Source organism: Salvelinus alpinus, chromosome 10, assembly GCF_045679555.1.
Source record: "Salvelinus alpinus chromosome 10, SLU_Salpinus.1, whole genome shotgun sequence".
Lineage (NCBI taxonomy): Eukaryota > Metazoa > Chordata > Actinopteri > Salmoniformes > Salmonidae > Salvelinus > Salvelinus alpinus.
In genome coordinates, this window is record NC_092095.1 from 15,130,736 (window position 1) to 15,149,461 (window position 18,726).

Consider the following 18,726-nt stretch of genomic DNA (forward strand, 5'->3'; position numbering starts at 1 on the left):
ATTGCTCCCAAGGATAAACCAGACTTGTGGATGTCTACAATTTTTTGGCTGATTTCTTTTGATTTTGCGATGATGTCAAGCAAAGAGGCATAGAGTTTGAAGGTAGGCCTTGAAATACATCATCAGGTACACCTCCAATTGACTAAAATTATGTCAACTAGCCTATCAGAAGCTTCTAAAGCCATGACATAATTTTCTGGAATTTTCCAAGCTGTTTAAAGGCACAGTCAACTTAGTGTATGTAAACTTCTGACCCACTGCAATTGTGATATAGTGAATTATAAGTGGAATAATCTGTCTGTCAACAATTGTTGGTTAATTTACTTGTGTCATGCACAAAGTAGATGTCCTTACCGACTTGCCAAAACTACAGTTTGTTAACAAGAAATGTGTGGAGTGGTTGAACAACGAGTTTTAATGACTCCGACCTAAGTGTATGTAAACTTCCGACTTCAACTGTACATACGTGTACACACACACACACACACACACACACACACGCGCGCAATCAGAGACACACACACAAACTCACTTTGCTGCACGCACACACACACACACACACAAACACATATACACACGTACGTACGTACGTACACACACACACACACACATATATACATATACACAGACACAAACACACACACACACTCACACGTATGCACACACACCCACCCACACACACACATACGTACACACACATACATATACACACACGCACACGCACACACACACACAGACACACACATATTTGTATGTCCCATCTTGTCGCCAAGTTACCTTCTTGGCATCTGGTGCCATGGTGATGGTTGTCACGGTTACGTCTTCAGGAAGGCGGAGGTTCTGATAAGCTCTGATGCCTTCTGGAATCTCCCCCACTGAACCCGCCGAAAATCTGGAGAGCTTGAAACCGTTGCAACATGAATCCATACCCCGCCCTTATCCAATTAATTAACCTTATATTTTAACCTCAGATTAAGTTAGACAGATTAAACAGCTCTGTGTTTTCACTTCCTTTCCAGATCCCTCCCCAGCCCATGGCCCCTCAGGCAGACTGCTCCTCTACACCTCTAAAAGACTACGACACGTTCCCTCCATCCCTCCCTCCCTCCTTCCCCCCTCCGCAGAACCCTGGCCGCATGCTGGATGACTCGTTCTTCGAGCCTCCAGATCAGCCACTCCCCCAGCCCCCGTCTCAGGCCGCCACGGACCTCCGGATGCACCTTGGCCTTAAGTCCACTGGCAACTATGTGGACTTCTACTCTGCATCCCGGCCCTACTCCGAACTCAACTACGAGACCAGCCACTACCCGGCTTCACCTGACTCCTGGGTCTAAAGACAGGAGTCACAACTTAACATAGGTCCTGGAGAGATACAGGCTGGTGTAGGGTTTAGCTCCAGCCCAACACTAACAAACAGCACACCTGCAAGGTGTAATGAACCATTGATTTGAGGATATTAGGTTTATTAGTGCTGGGCTGGAACAAAATCCTGCATATTCCCGTAGCTCTCCAGGATTGAGAGTGAAGAACACTGGTGTAGAGTAAATCGGGGGTGCGAGGTTAATGTTAGTAACCAACGGCAAACAGGGATTGAAGGGGCTTAGGGGGTTGTGAGGGGTTGAGGTGTGAAGAGAGACTGCGCATGTGCATGAATACCACAAGACATTTTGCTGCCAGTTCAGTTTGTTCAAAGCTTGTTCCACTGGGAAAGGGGGTGGATGGATGTGTGAGAGTGAGAGTGAGAGAGTGAGAGAGAGAGAGAGAAAAGTCCTTGACAGAAGAAAAGAAAGAGAACAACTGAATGATGACGGAAGGCTCTTACCTCATTGCTTGACTTTCAGAAAGGACGAGGAGAGGAGGAGTGGAGAAATGGAAAGAGGAAGAGTTGTGAGGAAGAGAGAGGAAGAGAGGAAGAGTTGTGAGAGTTTTTTGGCAAGTCGGATTAAAAGTAACAGAACAGAGAACAGAGAGAGAAGATGAGAGGAAAACACCAAGCACAAGACAGGACAGGATGTTTACAGGAAAAACAAAGGGGGCAGCTTTCCACCCGTTCATTACATTGACTTCTGACTTTCATTGTCAATCAAAGGTTCTACCTTTCTATGGAATGTTGTCTGTTGAAGAAGAATCTTCCAGCCTTTTAAGTTTTTATTTTCACATCTTTTTTATTTGTTCTTTTTTGAAGTTGTGGATGTACAGTATTTTGGTGTACAGTACAGTACAGTTGACCTGGATGGTATTGTGTATATTACACATCTTGTCACTACCGACCGACCGACTGACCGATCCACTGGATATTGTTTTCCAGTAACAGAATAGAGACTGAGAAGAAAACACTTCCCACTGGGCACACCACGTCATTTCAATGTGGATATTTGGTTAATATTTGGTTGAGACATCAATGAGATTACAACCTATATTCACCCACTGAAAAAGACTGCCAAAAGTTAGTTGAATGTCCAATGTGTTATCACTGTGCTTTCAACCGTCTAAAAGCACAACCAAATTCCAATGGAAAAACAATGTCTAATTTTTGGTTTAGTTGTCACCCAAATGTCTATCACTGTGCTTTCAACCATTTAAAAGCACAGCAAAGTTCAAATGGGAAAACAATGTCAGATATTTAGTTTATTTATACAACCAATTAATGTGTTATCCCTGTGCTTCATCTAATTACATTACAAGTACATGTGCAAGTGATTAATACCGATTGAGATTCTACCAGATTATTACAACAACTGTGAAGATCTGCACAGACCTGCGACCACCTATACATGCTATCTTGATCACGCTTGCTTTATATGATTACATAACAAGAAATGTATAGATACAGTACAATCTAAATGTGGCCATTGGATGTGTTACTAATTTTAAGGTTAAATGTTAAATTAGTTTGTCAGATAGCCTTATCTTAAGACTTTTTACTGTCTTACAAAAATAATATTGAATTGTGTTCTGTTGAACAACCAATCAAATATCAACATTTATAGGAGATGTATCTACTGTTTGGATAGCTCCATCTGACCCACTGGCGTCATCATTAACTGGTATTTTTGGTTGAGTTGGTGACATGAATCCAACATATAATTTGTAACTTGTCGACAAATTAACAGGCTATTTATTGTATTCAGGAAGTGATGTTGAATTGTGTTTGGTTGTCAACACAACCACATTTCAACATTTGAAGATGTATCTTCTGCTTGAATAGTTCCATCTGTGCCACTGACACTGTGTTAAATCGGATTAGCTGTGAAAAAAATCTGATGTGAAAAGTTCTGATGTGATTGGTCAAAAAAACAATTAGTGAAAGACGGATCAGAATTGGGATGCCTGTGTAAATGCAGCGTGACTTAGTCCGTCTTTAGTTCCAGTTTGTATACAAATTAATGACTGTTGGATTCACGTCTCTACCTCAACCATAAATCAAAGTTTAAAGAATATTAGTAAATCAAACTTGAAATGCACTTTAAATAACGTTTGATTTGATGTAGTCCTAGTCTTTAACTTAGATTGTTGGTTGAGATGGAGATGTGAATCCAACATATCAATCACTAATTTGTAGAAAAACTGGAATTAAAGCCAGACTAAGTCAGTGGCTCAGATGGAACCATCCAAGCAGAAGATACATTTCCTTCAAATGTTCATGGTTGCGTTGACAATTCAATATCATTACATTTGAAATCAACCAGAGCCTGAAACCCTGGGCCTTTAGTATATCCACTTTTAGTTGAATTATGGGTTGAATTGAAACAACAGTTGTTAATGACTTTGTAAATGCTATATTGGCCTTAGTAGTATAATTGATGGTATATTCCTGATATAGTATGGTCACATTTCAACTTCTCTGTCAAACCTGGCCTTTGGAATGACTTTGCCACCAACACTGAATCTATTTAGTTTTTAAGTGGAGAATTTGTTATTCTCACGATAGCACATTGGCAATAGTCAGTCACAAATATTGTAGTTAAGCAGGGCTGGGTGTGGTTATAGCCCTGGATGGGAGACCAAACAGTAGCTGTAGGTAGATCAACTATCCAGTAGGAGGTGCTGCCCAGCCTGTTACTTTATTCTGATAGTGAATATAATGTTGAAGATCTGATGTTGTATTAAAGGTACAAATTCAACATGTTTTATACAAGGTTTGTCTATGTTGAAATTTGGTTACCTGATGATATAATTATGTGGTAGAAATTTCACCCTCAAAACAACAGTAATATTGATACTGTATTTTCCACATAGATTCCAAGTCACAATAAGTTGACAAATTACATCGAAAAAATGGTGATTCACTTGTGTCCAGTGGGTTTGAAACAATGTCAATCAATGATCACTGTCCTGTCTCCCCTTTCCAACCCACGTCTGTTCTAACAGCCAGAGGGATGTGAGTCTGTTCTAACAGCCAGAGGGATGTAGGTCTGTTCTAACAGCCAGAGGGATGTGAGTCTGTTCTAACAGCCAGAGGGATGTGAGTCTGTTCTAACAGCCAGAGGGATGTGAGTCTGTTCTAACAGCCAGAGGGATGTGAGTCTGTTCTAACAGCCAGAGGGATGTGAGTCTGTTCTAACAGCCAGAGGGATGTGAGTCTGTTCTAACAGCCAGAGGGATGTGAGTCTGTTCTAACAGCCAGAGGGATGTGGGTCTGTTCTAACAGCCAGAGGGATGTGAGTCTGCTCTAACAGCCAGAGGGATGTGAGTCTGCTCTAACAGCCAGAGGGATGTAGGTCTGTTCTAACAGCCAGAGGGATGTAGGTCTGTTCTAACAGCCAGAGGGATGTGAGTCTGTTCTAACAGCCAGAGGGATGTGGGTCTGTTCTAACAGCCAGAGGGATGTGGGTCTGTTCTAACAGCCAGAGGGATGTGGGTCTGTTCTAACAGCCAGAGGGATGTGAGTCTGTTCTAACAGCCAGAGGGATGTGAGTCTGTTCTAACAGCCAGAGGGATGTGAGTCTGTTCTAACAGCCAGAGGGATGTGGGTCTGTTCTAACAGCCAGAGGGATGTGGGTCTGTTCTAACAGCCAGAGGGATGTGGGTCTGTTCTAACAGCCAGAGGGGTGTGAGTCTGTTCTAACAGCCAGAGGGGTGTGAGTCTGTTCTAACAGCCAGAGGGGTGTGAGTCTGTTCTAACAGCCAGAGGGGTGTGGGTCTGTTCTAACAGCCAGAGGGGTGTGAGTCTGTTCTAACAGCCAGAGGGGTGTGAGTCTGTTCTAACAGCCAGAGGGATGTGAGTCTGTTCTAACAGCCAGAGGGATGTGGGTCTGTTCTAACAGCCAGAGGGATGTAGGTCTGTTCTAACAGCCAGAGGGATGTGAGTCTGTTCTAACAGCCAGAGGGATGTGGGTCTGTTCTAACAGCTAGAGGGATGTAAGTCTGTTCTAACAGCCAGAGGGATGTGAGTCTGTTCTAACAGCCAGAGGGATGTAAGTCTGTTCTAACAGCCAGAGGGATGTGGGTCTGTTCTAACAGCCAGAGGGATGTGGGTCTGTTCTAACAGCCAGAGGGATGTGAGTCTGTTCTAACAGCCAGAGGGGTGTGAGTCTGTTCTAACAGCCAGAGGGGTGTGGGTCTGTTCTAACAGCCAGAGGGATGTGGGTCTGTTCTAACAGCCAGAGGGGTGTGAGTCTGTTCTAACAGCCAGAGGGGTGTGAGTCTGTTCTAACAGCCAGAGGGGTGTGAGTCTGTTCTAACAGCCAGAGGGATGTGAGTCTGTTCTAACAGCCAGAGGGATGTGAGTCTGTTCTAACAGCCAGAGGGATGTGGGTCTGTTCTAACAGCCAGAGGGATGTAGGTCTGTTCTAACAGCCAGAGGGATGTGAGTCTGTTCTAACAGCCAGAGGTATGTGAGTCTGTTCTAACAGCCAGAGGGATGTGAGTCTGTTCTAACAGCCAGAGGGATGTGAGTCTGTTCTAACAGCCAGAGGGATGTGGGTCTGTTCTAACAGCCAGAGGGATGTGAGTCTGTTCTAACAGCCAGAGGGATGTAGGTCTGTTCTAACAGCCAGAGGGATGTGAGTCTGTTCTAACAGCCAGAGGGATGTAGGTCTGTTCTAACAGCCAGAGGGATGTGAGTCTGTTCTAACAGCCAGAGGGATGTGGGTCTGTTCTAACAGCCAGAGGGATGTGAGTCTGTTCTAACAGCCAGAGGGATGTGAGTCTGTTCTAACAGCCAGAGGGATGTGAGTCTGTTCTAACAGCCAGAGGGATGTGAGTCTGTTCTAACAGCCAGAGGGATGTGAGTCTGTTCTAACAGCCAGAGGGATGTGGGTCTGTTCTAACAGCCAGAGGGATGTGAGTCTGTTCTAACAGCCAGAGGGATGTGGGTCTGTTCTAACAGCCAGAGGGATGTGAGTCTGCTCTAACAGCCAGAGGGATGTGGGTCTGCTCTAACAGCCAGAGGGATGTGAGTCTGTTCTAAAAGCCAGAGGGATGTGGTTCTAACAGCCAGAGGGATGTGGGTCTGTTCTAACAGCCAGAGGGATGTGAGTCTGTTCTAACAGCCAGAGGGATGTGGGTCTGTTCTAACAGCCAGAGGGATGTGAGTCTGTTCTAACAGCCAGAGGGATGTAGGTCTGTTCTAACAGCCAGAGGGATGTGAGTCTGTTCTAACAGCCAGAGGGATGTGGTTCTAACAGCCAGAGGGATGTGGGTCTGTTCTAACAGCCAGAGGGATGTAGGTCTGTTCTAACAGCCAGAGGGATGTGAGTCTGTTCTAACAGCCAGAGGGATGTGGTTCTAACAGCCAGAGGGATGTGAGTCTGTTCTAACAGCCAGAGGGATGTGAGTCTGTTCTAACAGCCAGATGGATGTGGGTCTGTTCTAACAGCCAGAGGGATGTGAGTCTGTTCTAACAGCCAGAGGGATGTGGGTCTGTTCTAACAGCCAGAGGGATGTGAGTCTGTTCTAACAGCCAGAGGGATGTGGTTCTAACAGCCAGAGGGATGTGGGTCTGTTCTAACAGCCAGAGGGATGTGAGTCTGTTCTAACAGCCAGAGGGATGTGAGTCTGTTCTAACAGCCAGAGGGATGTGAGTCTGCTCTAACAGCCAGAGGGATGTGAGTCTGCTCTAACAGCCAGAGGGATGTGAGTCTGCTCTAACAGCCAGAGGGATGTGAGTCTGTTCTAACAGCCAGAGGGATGTAGGTCTGTTCTAACAGCCAGAGGGATGTAGGTCTGTTCTAACAGCCAGAGGGATGTGGGTCTGTTCTAACAGCCAGAGGGATGTGAGTCTGTTCTAACAGCCAGAGGGATGTAGGTCTGTTCTAACAGCCAGAGGGATGTGAGTCTGTTCTAACAGCCAGAGGGATGTAGGTCTGTTCTAACAGCCAGAGGGATGTGAGTCTGTTCTAACAGCCAGAGGGATGTAGGTCTGTTCTAACAGCCAGAGTGATGTGAGTGACTAGCAATACGGTCTGTTCTCTGAGGATGTGAAGTTGTTTTGTGGAAACTAAAACAGAAATGTCAAGCAGAAGTGAAGACCAATGACATCATTCCGCACTCCTTGTTGAAAAAGTGCTTTTTCACTGCCTAAAAAATAAGATGTAGATATTTCAAATAGATGTTTTTGATTCTCCGTTTCCACACTCTGATATTTCATTTTGAAGATATAGTGTTTAAAAGGTTCTGAATTCAAATGTTTTTTACACATTTACATGATACAACCAGTCCATTCTACAAGAATCAACATTCTGCATTCTAAGATGCGGCAGTTCGCGTGGCTGTTAAGAGTGTGGGGTCAGTAACTGAAAGGTTGCCGGTTTGAATCCCCGAGCAGGTTATGTGAAATATCTGTAGTTCTGCCCTTGAGAAAGGCACTTAACCCCCAACAACAACTGCTCCCTGCATGCTGATGATGTTGATTAAAGCAGCCCCTCTCTGATTCAGAGGGGTTGGGTTAAATGCAGAAGACACATTTCAGTTAAATGCATTCAGTTGTACAACTGACTAGTTATCCCTTTTCACTACTGTACATTAGAGAGAGAAGTGACATTGTGCTAGTCTTTGCCCTCTCTGGTTCCAGCCCTAGACTGGAGGATGTATGAGACTCTCAGTTTACAGACAACCATGACCCCTGACCCGTCATTCCCTCACCTGTTTGTAACTGTGTTTTGATGGGAGTAAGTTACATAGTACAAAGAGGTATCACTATAGAAATTGGGTACGTACGTCCCCTTCTCAAATGTACAGATCTGCCTATGTTAGTTGAGCGTGTGTGTGTGTGTATGTGTGCTTGTGTGCGTTCGTGTGCGTGTCTCTCGATCATTGTCTGAAAGCGGAGGTATCCCTCCAGATAAGTCAGATTTCTCAAGGTAAAAATCACTTGACTGACATATCCATAGAGAATGAATGCCAAATCTATATATAGATATTACAGAATTTTTATGTGTAGGTGTCAGTATCATTAAAAGCAACAACATTTTAAGGTGAAAAGACTTGTACGATATGCCTCTGTTCACTTGACTGTACTGACGATGATAATGATTATAATGATGAAGATCGAAACCCCTGTTTCTTGAGAAGATTGCTTTGCTCCAATATCCACACTAGCATATCAGTCATTGGCAATGTATTGGCCATGGATTCTAAGTAGGTTGCTAGCTAGCTAGTGTGGATATTGGAAGGTTTCCTAACAGAACCCAGCTGATGATAATGAGGATGTTGACACTATGGTGTGAGTTGTGTTGTCGTGTGTCCTGGCTTATTAGAAGACTCTACTGCGTATGGATGATACCTTTAACACCAGGTAAATAAAAGACTCTTTGCAATCTATTGTACCTATTCAACCTTTATTTCATCAAGGTAAGTCATGGAGAACATGTTTAATGAATCACATTTTATTCATTATTTTAGTGCTATTTTTAAAGTCGTATGTCACGGAAATTTCAAGAGGACTTGAAATGCCAAGGTCGACAGTGACAATAAAAAGCTCCCTTGAGGTTGGAGAACCATTGAGATGCCAGGGCATCAGTACAGATAATGTTTTTGACAGTTAGTTCCTCAATTTCACCCAACCTGGGCGTACCCTTTTTTTAAATCACATGTTAGCCTGGCTGACGTGACTCACAGCGAGGGAGCGATGTGACACTGGCCACTGGACACAGGCGTAAGTTCAGTTCTCTCAAAAGTTTTTTTCTTTCATGGGGGGGGTTGAGACCTTTCTTTCATGGGGGGTTGAGACCTTTCTTTCATGGGGGGGTTGAGACCGCACGTAGTTTGGATTTGAAAATTCAACAGTTGTTGTGGAAGGGGGCGGTGCTCTGGGGTTGTGTGTGATTGTGCATCCCTTTCATTATCTACATATCGTGCAGACAACATCAAAATAACCTTTCCAGACTAAGGTCAGGAGGACTTTGAGTTATGTTTTAGCCAGACTAACCACATGTACCCAGATCTAAGAGTTAGGTGTTAGCCAGACTAACCACATGTACCCAGATCTAAGAGTTAGGTGTTAGCCAGACTAACCACATGTACCCAGATCTAAGAGTTAGGTGTTAGCCAGACTAACCACATGTACCCAAATCTAAGAGTTAGGTGTTTGTTTTTTATATTTTTTAATTTTTATTTTATTTTAAGCCTATCCCAAACCTTAACCCTTACTTGAACTATTTGGAGTTAACCCTAACCTTCAAAATGTTGAGTTAATGCTTAACCTTAAACACTTTTAAATTTGAAGTTTGAGTAACATGGATGAACGTCTAGTTCTGATGTGAGACTGTAGGAGCTGTTGTTGTGAATAGCTTGTGACCACAGAGCTGATGCACTGTAGAGACCATGCATACACTGACATGTTTTAAATAGGTTGATAATCCTACATACCACTCTATAGATGAATAAGCACAGTGACAACCCCTCTAATTTTCCTGAGTGGTGCAGTGGTCTAAGACACTGCATTTCAGGGCAAGAGGTGTCACTGCGGTACCTGGTTCGAATCCAGGCTGCATCACATCCGGCCGTGATTGGGAGTCCCATAGGGTGGTGCACAATTGGCCCAGTGTCGTCCGGGTTTGGCCAGGATAGGCCGTCAGTGCTTTGTATTAACTCTGTTATCATGAGTATTACCCTTCACAATAAGTAGAGAAGTTAGACTCTACCAGAGAAAAAAAGTCCCACATCGGATGGATGGTGGTACGTAATGTGGCATGAAATAGCTCTTTAATTTCACCTCCATTTATGCCTCCGTTCTAACACGGCAGAGAGAGGCACCGTGCAGTAGACGTGGTACTGCGCGGTTCTGTTCCTATCTGCTCTGATCTGCCCCACTTTTCCCATCCAGACGTGACAAACCTTGGGCACAGAGTCTATGCCGCTCTGACGTCGCTCGTCCATATATTTATATATTCTTCATTCCATTCCTCACTTAGATGTGTGTATTGGGTATATGTTGTAAAATTGTTAGATATTACTTATTAGATATTACTGCACTGTTGGAGTTAGAAACACAAGCATTTCGCTACAGCCGCAATAACATCTGCTAAACACTTGTATGTGACAAATACAATTTGATTTGATTTGATTTGAGGTGTGTGTGTGAATGTGTGGGTGTGCATGTGTGTAAGTGGTGGTTCACTCTGGAGGTTTTGTCACAAAAATCTATTTCTGATTAAACAAAGGTGTGCCTCTGATACAGACAGACAGACAGACAGATCTCAGACAGACCCAAAACAATGATGTACGAGGAACATAAATCGCATCCGCTCTAGGAGCGAGGTAGGGAGAAAGATGGATAGATACATAGAGTCAGAGAGGGTGCAAGACGGAGGGAGGCATAGAGAGAGAGAAGGGGGGAGAGGAAGAGGTAAAGAGTGTGTGTGAGCGAGAGAAAGAGAGAAGAGAGGGGAGAAAGAGAGAGAGGAGCCCAGACTGCTCTGAGTGATTTATTTAGGGCCGTGTTAGGAACCCTGACAGATCAATTTGAGCTCTGCCTAGGAACCTGGCGTTGGGCGGAAAATGGGAAGGATTAATGTTGCTGATGAGCTAAATACAGAGCCTCCAGTGTGTGGAACAGCAACATGAATGGAACAGGATAAATAATGGTAAACAACCCTGCTATGCACCTCACCTAACCTGAGTAACCTTTGACTGGCAGGGAATGGTTTGGACCTAAACAGCTGTTGTAGAGATGCCACAGTAGGTGAGACACATAGTAGGCCTACTGTGTCTCGTACGTCTATTGCCTTGTGAATATAACTCCATTTCATTGTGTCCCTCCCTCCCTCTCCACTTCCTGCTACTCCTCCTGCTCGTCCACACACAGAGGCACACACCACGAGGTGTCCTGTCAGGTGGAATCATCTCACCCTGAATGAGGCATGACAGTACAGTAGAGAGTTACCCAGCGGAGACATGGATAGACAGTTATTCTTCAGTGTTGCAGCAGCCGCTGTCTTTGGTTTTAGCCTGCTGTGAACCCCTACCCCCTACAGAGAGAAGAGAACCTCCTGTGGGGAAAGGGAGTGATAGAGAAAGCATGTGTTCTTGTCAGATGCAGCTTATCACTCACCAGTGACTTCCCCATTCTGTCTATGTAAACTTAACCATCACAGAGAGCTCTCAGAGGCACACGCACATACACAGACAGTAACAGCAATAGCAATAGTTCTACGACTTTGTTTGTCATTAGCTATGGTCGGAAACCCCCAGATACAGACAGACAGACAGACAGACAGACAGATTTCTGAATGCTGATTGGCTGACAGCCATGGTACAATTTGCAAAGAAAATCTAAAAACCTGTTTTCACTTTATCACTATGTCATTATGGGGTATTGTGATGTCATTATGGGGTATTGTGTGTAGATTGTTGAGGAAAACATTTAATTTAATAAATTTTAGGATAAGGCTGTAACGTAAAAAAAAATGTAAAAGGGAAGGGGTATGAATACTTTCCAAATGCACTGTATATCAGATCGTATACCACAGGTATGACAAAACATATATTTTTTTTATGCTCTAATTACGTTGGTAACCAGTTTATAATAGCAATAAGGCACCGTGGTATATATGGCCGATATACCACGGCTAAGGGCTGTGTCCAGGCACTCTGTGTCGTGTAGTGCACAAGAACAGCCCTTAGCCACGGTATGTTGGTCATCTATCACACCTCCTCGGGCCTTATTGCTTAAATATACAGTACCAGTCAAATGTTTGGACACACCTACTCATTCCAGCTTTTTTTTTTTTTTTTTTTTTTACTATTTTCTACATTATAGAAATATAGTGAACACGTTCAGACTATGTTACGCTCGTGGTTGGAATGAGTGGACCAAGGCGCAGCGTGGTAGGCGTACATCTTTCTTTATTCAATGAACACCGAAAAACAACAAATACAAACGAAACGTAAAGTCCAGTAGGGCTAAACAGCACAGTACCAAAACAAGATCCCACAAACTACAGGTGGAAAAAAGCTGCCTAAGTATGATCCCCAATCAGAGACAACGATAGACAGCTGCCTCTGATTGGGAACCATACCCGGCCAACAAAGAAATAGAAAACATAGATTGCCCACCCTAGTCACACCCTGACCTAACCAAATAGAGAATTAAAAGGATCTCTAAGGTCAGGGCGTGGCAAACTATTAAATAACACATGGAATCATGTAGTAACCAAAAAAGTGTTAAACAAATCAAAGTCACGTGGAATGCATTTCAACTAACAGGTGTGCCTTGTTAAATGTTCATTTGTGGGATTTCTTTCCTTCTTGATTCATTTGAGCCAATCAGGCAGGGGTAGTATACAAAAGATAGCCCTATTTGGTAAAAGACCAAGCCCAAAGTATGGCAAAAACAGCTCAAATAAGCAAAGAGAAACAACAGTCCATCATTACTTTAAGACATTAGGGTCAGTCAACACAGAACATTTCAAGAACTTTTCTTCAGGTGCAGTCGCAAAAACCATCAAGTGCTGTGATGAAACTGGATCTCATGAGGACCGCCACAGGAAAGGAAGATCCAGAGTTACCTCTGCTGCAGAGGATAAGTTCATTAGAGTTAACTGCACCTCAGATTGAAGCACGAATAAATGCTTCACAGAGTTCAAGTAACAGACACATCTCAACATCAACTGTTCAGAGGAGACTGTGTGAATCAGGCCTTCATGGTCGAATTGCTGAAAAGAAACCACTACTAAAGGACACCAATAAGAAGAAGAGACTTACCTGGGCCAAGAAACATGAGCAATAGACATTAGACCGGTGGAAATCTGTCCTTTGGTCTGATGAATTCAAATTTTCGATTTTTGGTTCCAACCACCGTGTCGTTTTGAGACGCAGAGTAGGTGAAAGGATGATCTCTGCATGTGTGGTTCCCACCGTGAAGCATGGAGGAGGAGGTGTTATGGTGTAGGGGTGCTTTGCTGGCATACTTAACCAGCATGGCTGCTACAGCATTCTGCAGTGATGCACCATCCCATCTGGTTTGGGCTTAGTGGGACTATAATTTGTTCTTCAACAGGACAATGACCCAACACACCTCAAGGCTGTGTAAGGGCTATTTGGCCAAGAAGGAGAGTGATGGAGTGCTGCATCAGATGACCTGGCCTTCACAATCACCCAACCTCAACCAAATTGAGATGGTTTGGGATGAGTCAGACCGCAGAGTGAAGGAAAAGCAGCCAACAAGTGCTCAGCATACTTTATGTGGGAACTCCTTCAAGACCGTTGGAAAAGCATTCCAGGTGAAGCTGGTTGAGAGAATGCCAAGAGTGTGCAAAGCTGTCATCAAGGCAAAGGGTGGCTATTTGAAGAATGTCAAATATAAAATATATTTTGATTTATTTAAAACTTTTTTGGTTACTTGTTGAAGACAATTTGCTGTTTAAAAAGGTTCTGATATGTGATTCTAGCGATCGGCACACACATGTCCTCTAGTCTAATACAATCAAGAGAGGATAGCTGTTCAGTAGAGGACATAGTACTAAAGATTACATTATGTGATCATTACACTGACAGAGCATTAGCAATGTCAGAAGACTTACGAACAGGCAGAGGGAACAGGGCTGCAATGGATTGTAATCATATACAACACAAACATAAATGTGTTCACTGTATGTCATTTTGTGGTAAATTATAATAAAATAATGTATCATTAATAATATGGTAAAAGTGACACGAGCCTACCAGGCGAGCTAAAAAACTTCTATGCTCGCTTCGAGGCAAGTAACACTGAAACATGCATTAGAGCATCAGCTGTTCCCGACGACTGTGTGATTGCGCTCTCCGCAGCCGATGTGAGTGAGACCTTTAAACAGGTCAACATTCACAAGGTCGCAGGGCCAGACGGAATACCAGGACGGGTACTCCGAGCATGCGTTGACCAACTGGCAAGTCTCTTCATTGATATTTTCAACATACCCCTGTCTGAGTCTGTAATACCAACATGTTTCAAGCAGACCACTATAGTCCCTGTGCCCAAGGACACTAAGGTAACCTGCCTACATGGCTATTGACCCGTAGCACTCACGTCTGTATCCATGAAATGCTTTGAAAGGGTGGTCATGGCTCACATCAACACCATTATCCCAGAAACCCTAGACCCACTCCAATTTCCATACCGCCCCAAAATATCCACAGATGATGCAATATATATTGCACTCCACACTGCCCTTTCACACCTGGACAAAAGGAACACCTACGCGAGAGTGCTATTCATTGACTAAAGCTCAGCGTTCAACACCATAGTGCCATCAAAGCGCATCACTAAGCTAAGGACCCTGGGACTAAACACCTCCCTCTGCAACTGGATCCTGGTCTTCCTGACAGGCCGCCCCCAGGTGGTAAGGGTAGGTAACAACACATCCGCCACGCTGATCCTCAACACCGGGGCCCTTCAGGGGTGTGTTCTCAGTCCCCTCCTGTACTCCCTGTTCACTCATGACTGCACGGCCAGGCACGACTCCAACACCATCATTAAGTTTGCCGATGACACAACAGTGGTAGGCCTGATCACCGACAACGATGAGCTTGTAAGTAAGCATTTCACTGTAAGGTCTATACCTGTTGTATTCGGCGCATGTGACTAATACAATTTGATTTGATTTGATCCTTATTCTCATGACTTGAATATGACGCATGCAGTAAGAGGAGAGCCTTGGAGTCTTCAGTTAAAGTCTTCAGTTCAGTTAAAGTCTTCAGTTCAGTTATTAACCCCTAAAAGTCTAAGCAGTTGGGTTGTGGGTTCCACTAAGCTAACAATTGGAATCGTTTACCATGGATCATTTAGCTATTTGATTTTGAATTTTAGGACCCCTGTAGGTATATATAAAAAAATATGTGCAAATTATTTGATACAATATTGAATTTGGCCTTTACTTCTATAGCCCATAGAAACGCATTGAATAACATAGTGCTAGAGGCGTCACTACAGATCCTGGTTTGATTCCAGGCTGTATCACAACCGGCCTTGATTGGGAGTCCCATAGGGCTGTGCAAAACTGGCCCTAGCGTCGTCCAGGTTTGGACAAGGTAGACCGCCATTGTAAATAAGAATTCGTTTTTTAATTACTTGCCTAGTTAAACAAAAGTTAAATACATTTAAAAAAAAAAAATTAAAAAAACTGTCAAAAAAATTTATCATAAGGAAAAAGGGTTTGAAGTGTCTGTCCTATTTTAGAGGATATAAGAAAGCTCAGGGTATATACCCCAAACATTAGGAGCACCTTCCTAGTATTGAGTTGCACCCCTCTCTACACCCCTCTCTACAAGGTGCACCAAGGTGTCAAAAAGTTCCACAGGGATGCTGGCCCATGTTGACTCCAATGCTTCCCACAGTTGTGTCAAGATGGTTGGATGTCCTTTGGGTGGTGGACCATTCTTGATACACACAGGAAACTGTTGAGCGTGAAAAACCCATTAGCGTTGCAATTGTTGACACAAACCGGCGTGCCTGGAGCCTACTACCATAGCCCGTTCAAAGGCACTGAAATAATTTGGCTTGCTCATTCACCCTCTGAACGTCACACATACACAATCCATGTCTCAATTGTCTCAAGCCTTAAAAATCCTTTTCCTGTCTACTTCCCTTCATTTACACTGATTGAAGTGGATTTAAGAAGTGACATCAATAAGGGATCAAAGCTTTCACCTGGATTCAGCTGGTCAGTCTGTGTGATGTAAAGAGCAGGTATTCTTAATGTTTTGTATACTCAGTGTATATAAGTGTATATATATTTTGGATACATATTTAACTCCTTTAACCCCTTCTATTACAAAATGAATTCCATACTTCCATAAAATGTTTTAACCGGTACCAGGTTACCTTACCAGGTTACCATCGTGTTTGTGAGAGTCTCCCCTTTCCATAGTGGGGTCATATCAGTTTTCAGCCCAAACGGTTCAGATGCTACAGACAGAAATTGGTACATCGATGGTACCGACTTCAGTCTAGTCCCAAGACGCTTGTGGGGGTCATAGAGCAAAATGGAGAACACCATCGTGTTCGTGAGAGTCTGTTTAGTTTGTAAATCGTTCGGGCACTACAGACGTTCAGACTCTAAGAACGATTTTCAGGATGTCTCCTGGTCTGACAAACAGCGCTGTAGCTCTGCCACTTTCCACCACAGATGCAGAAGGCCGACATAGACGGACGCAGTGGATTGAGACGCAGCCCACACCAAAACAGATATCTATAGTTTAAACAGATTTTGATGGGGATTTTTTATTTTGTTAATTAGATAATAATATTAAAATGTTAAAAATAAAGAAAAACCCTTGAATGAGTAGGTGTTCGAAAACTTTTGACCGGTAATGTATACTGTTGAATAGAGATAACGTAGTGTTTTAGTGTGATGGGTCCTTCTACACAAACACATATACTGTTGAATAGAAATAACAATGTTAAGAAGAGCACTCATACACACGACTCTGTATAGAAAACAAGGTTTACACAAGGTATTTCTCAAGGCTGTATTCTCCCCTCTAGTGGCCATATGCAAGCACACACACACACACACACACACACACACACACACACACACACACACACACACACACACACACACACACACACACACACACACACACACACACAAACAAACTGTATACACCAGTGGAGGCTGCTGAGTGGAGGACAGCTCATAATAATGGCTGGAACGGAGCGAATGGAATGGCATCAAATACATCAAACACATTGTTTCCATGTGTTTGATGTATTTGATACAACTCCACCCTATTTAAACAATGCCACTTAATATAATGTTTACATACCCTACATTACCCATCTCATATGTATATGTATATACTGTACTCTATATCATCTACTGCATCTTGCCATCTTTATGTAATACATGTATCACTAGCCACTTTAAACTATGCCACTTTATGTTTACATACCCTACAGTACTCATCTCATATGTATATACTGTACTCTATACCATCTACTGCATCTTGCCTATGCCGTTCTGTACCATCACTCATTCATATATCTTTATGTACATATTCTTTATCCCTTTACACTTGTGTGTATAAGGTAGTAGTTGTGGAATTGTTAGGTTAGATTACTTGTTGGTTATTACTGCATTGTCGGAACTAGAAGCACAAGCATTTCGCTACACTCGCATTAACATCTGCTAACCATGTGTATGTGACAAATAAAATTTGATTTGATTTGATTCTACTCCAGCCATTACCACGAGCCTGCCCTCCCCAATTAAGATGCCAGCAACCGCCTGTAGTTTACACACTCATATATATATATATATATATATATATATACATGGTCTCCATGTGTTTGATGCCATTCCATTCGCACCATTACAGCCATTATTATGAGCCGTCTTCCACTGAAGCCTCGACAGAATAAAAATATTCCAAAACATGCATCCTGTTTGCAACAAGGCACTAAAGTGATACTGCAAAGAAATGTGCAAAGCAATTACATTTTTTGTCCTGATTACAAAGTGTTATGTTTGGGGCAAATCCAATACAACACATTACTAAATAACACTCTTTATATTTTCAAGCATAGTGGTGGCTGCATCATGTTATGGGTATGCTTGTAATCGTTACCTTAACAATTACAAGCATACCCATAACATGATGCAGTTTTTCAGGATAAAAAAGAAACGGAATGGAGCTAAGCACAGGCAAAATCCTAGAGGAAAACCTGGTTAAGTCTGCTTTCCAACAGACACTGGAATATGAATTCACCTTTCAACAGGACAATAAATCAAATCAAATCAATAACGTTAAACACAAGGCCAAATCTACACTGGAGTTGCTTACGAAGAAGACAGTGAATGTTCCTGAGTGGCAGAGTTACAGTTTTGACTTAAATCTACTTGAAAATCTATGGCAAGACCTGAAAATGGTTGTCTAGCAATGATCAACAACCAATTTGACAGAGCTTGAAGAATTTTGAAAAGAATAATGGGCAAATGTTGCACAATCCAGGTGTGGAAAACTCTTAGAGATTTACCCAGAAAGACTCCCAGCCGTAATCGTGGCCAAAGGTGCTTCTACAAAGTATTGACTCATGGGTGTGAATACTTATGTTAATTCGATAATTCTGTATTTAATTTTTTTTAATAGATTTACTAAAATTTCTAAAAACATGTTTTAACTTTGTCATTATGGGGTTTTGTGTGTAGATGGGTGAGAGAAAACAAATGTTTAATCAATTTTGAATTCAGGCTATAACACAACAAAATGTGCAGTAAATCAGGGGGCATGAATACTTTCTGAAGGCACTGTACACTTATATGTTGTTTATGTTATGACTTAAATCTACTTGGTTCTATAAAA

The 18,726-nt window shown here is 42.8% G+C and overlaps 1 protein-coding gene across 1 annotated transcript in view; it reads left to right on the forward strand.

Moving 5' to 3' along the window:
- The window catches only part of LOC139531541 (catenin delta-2-like), a 571,014-nt gene extending 566,890 nt beyond the window's left edge, over nucleotides 1-4,124 (forward strand). Inside the window, exon 25 of the mRNA XM_071328059.1 lies at nucleotides 1,020-4,124. Within this exon, the coding sequence (XP_071184160.1) occupies nucleotides 1,020-1,334 (315 nt within the window). The 3' untranslated portion in view covers nucleotides 1,335-4,124. The remainder of the gene's footprint in view (nucleotides 1-1,019) is intronic.
- Nucleotides 4,125-18,726: the final 14,602 nt, after the last annotated feature.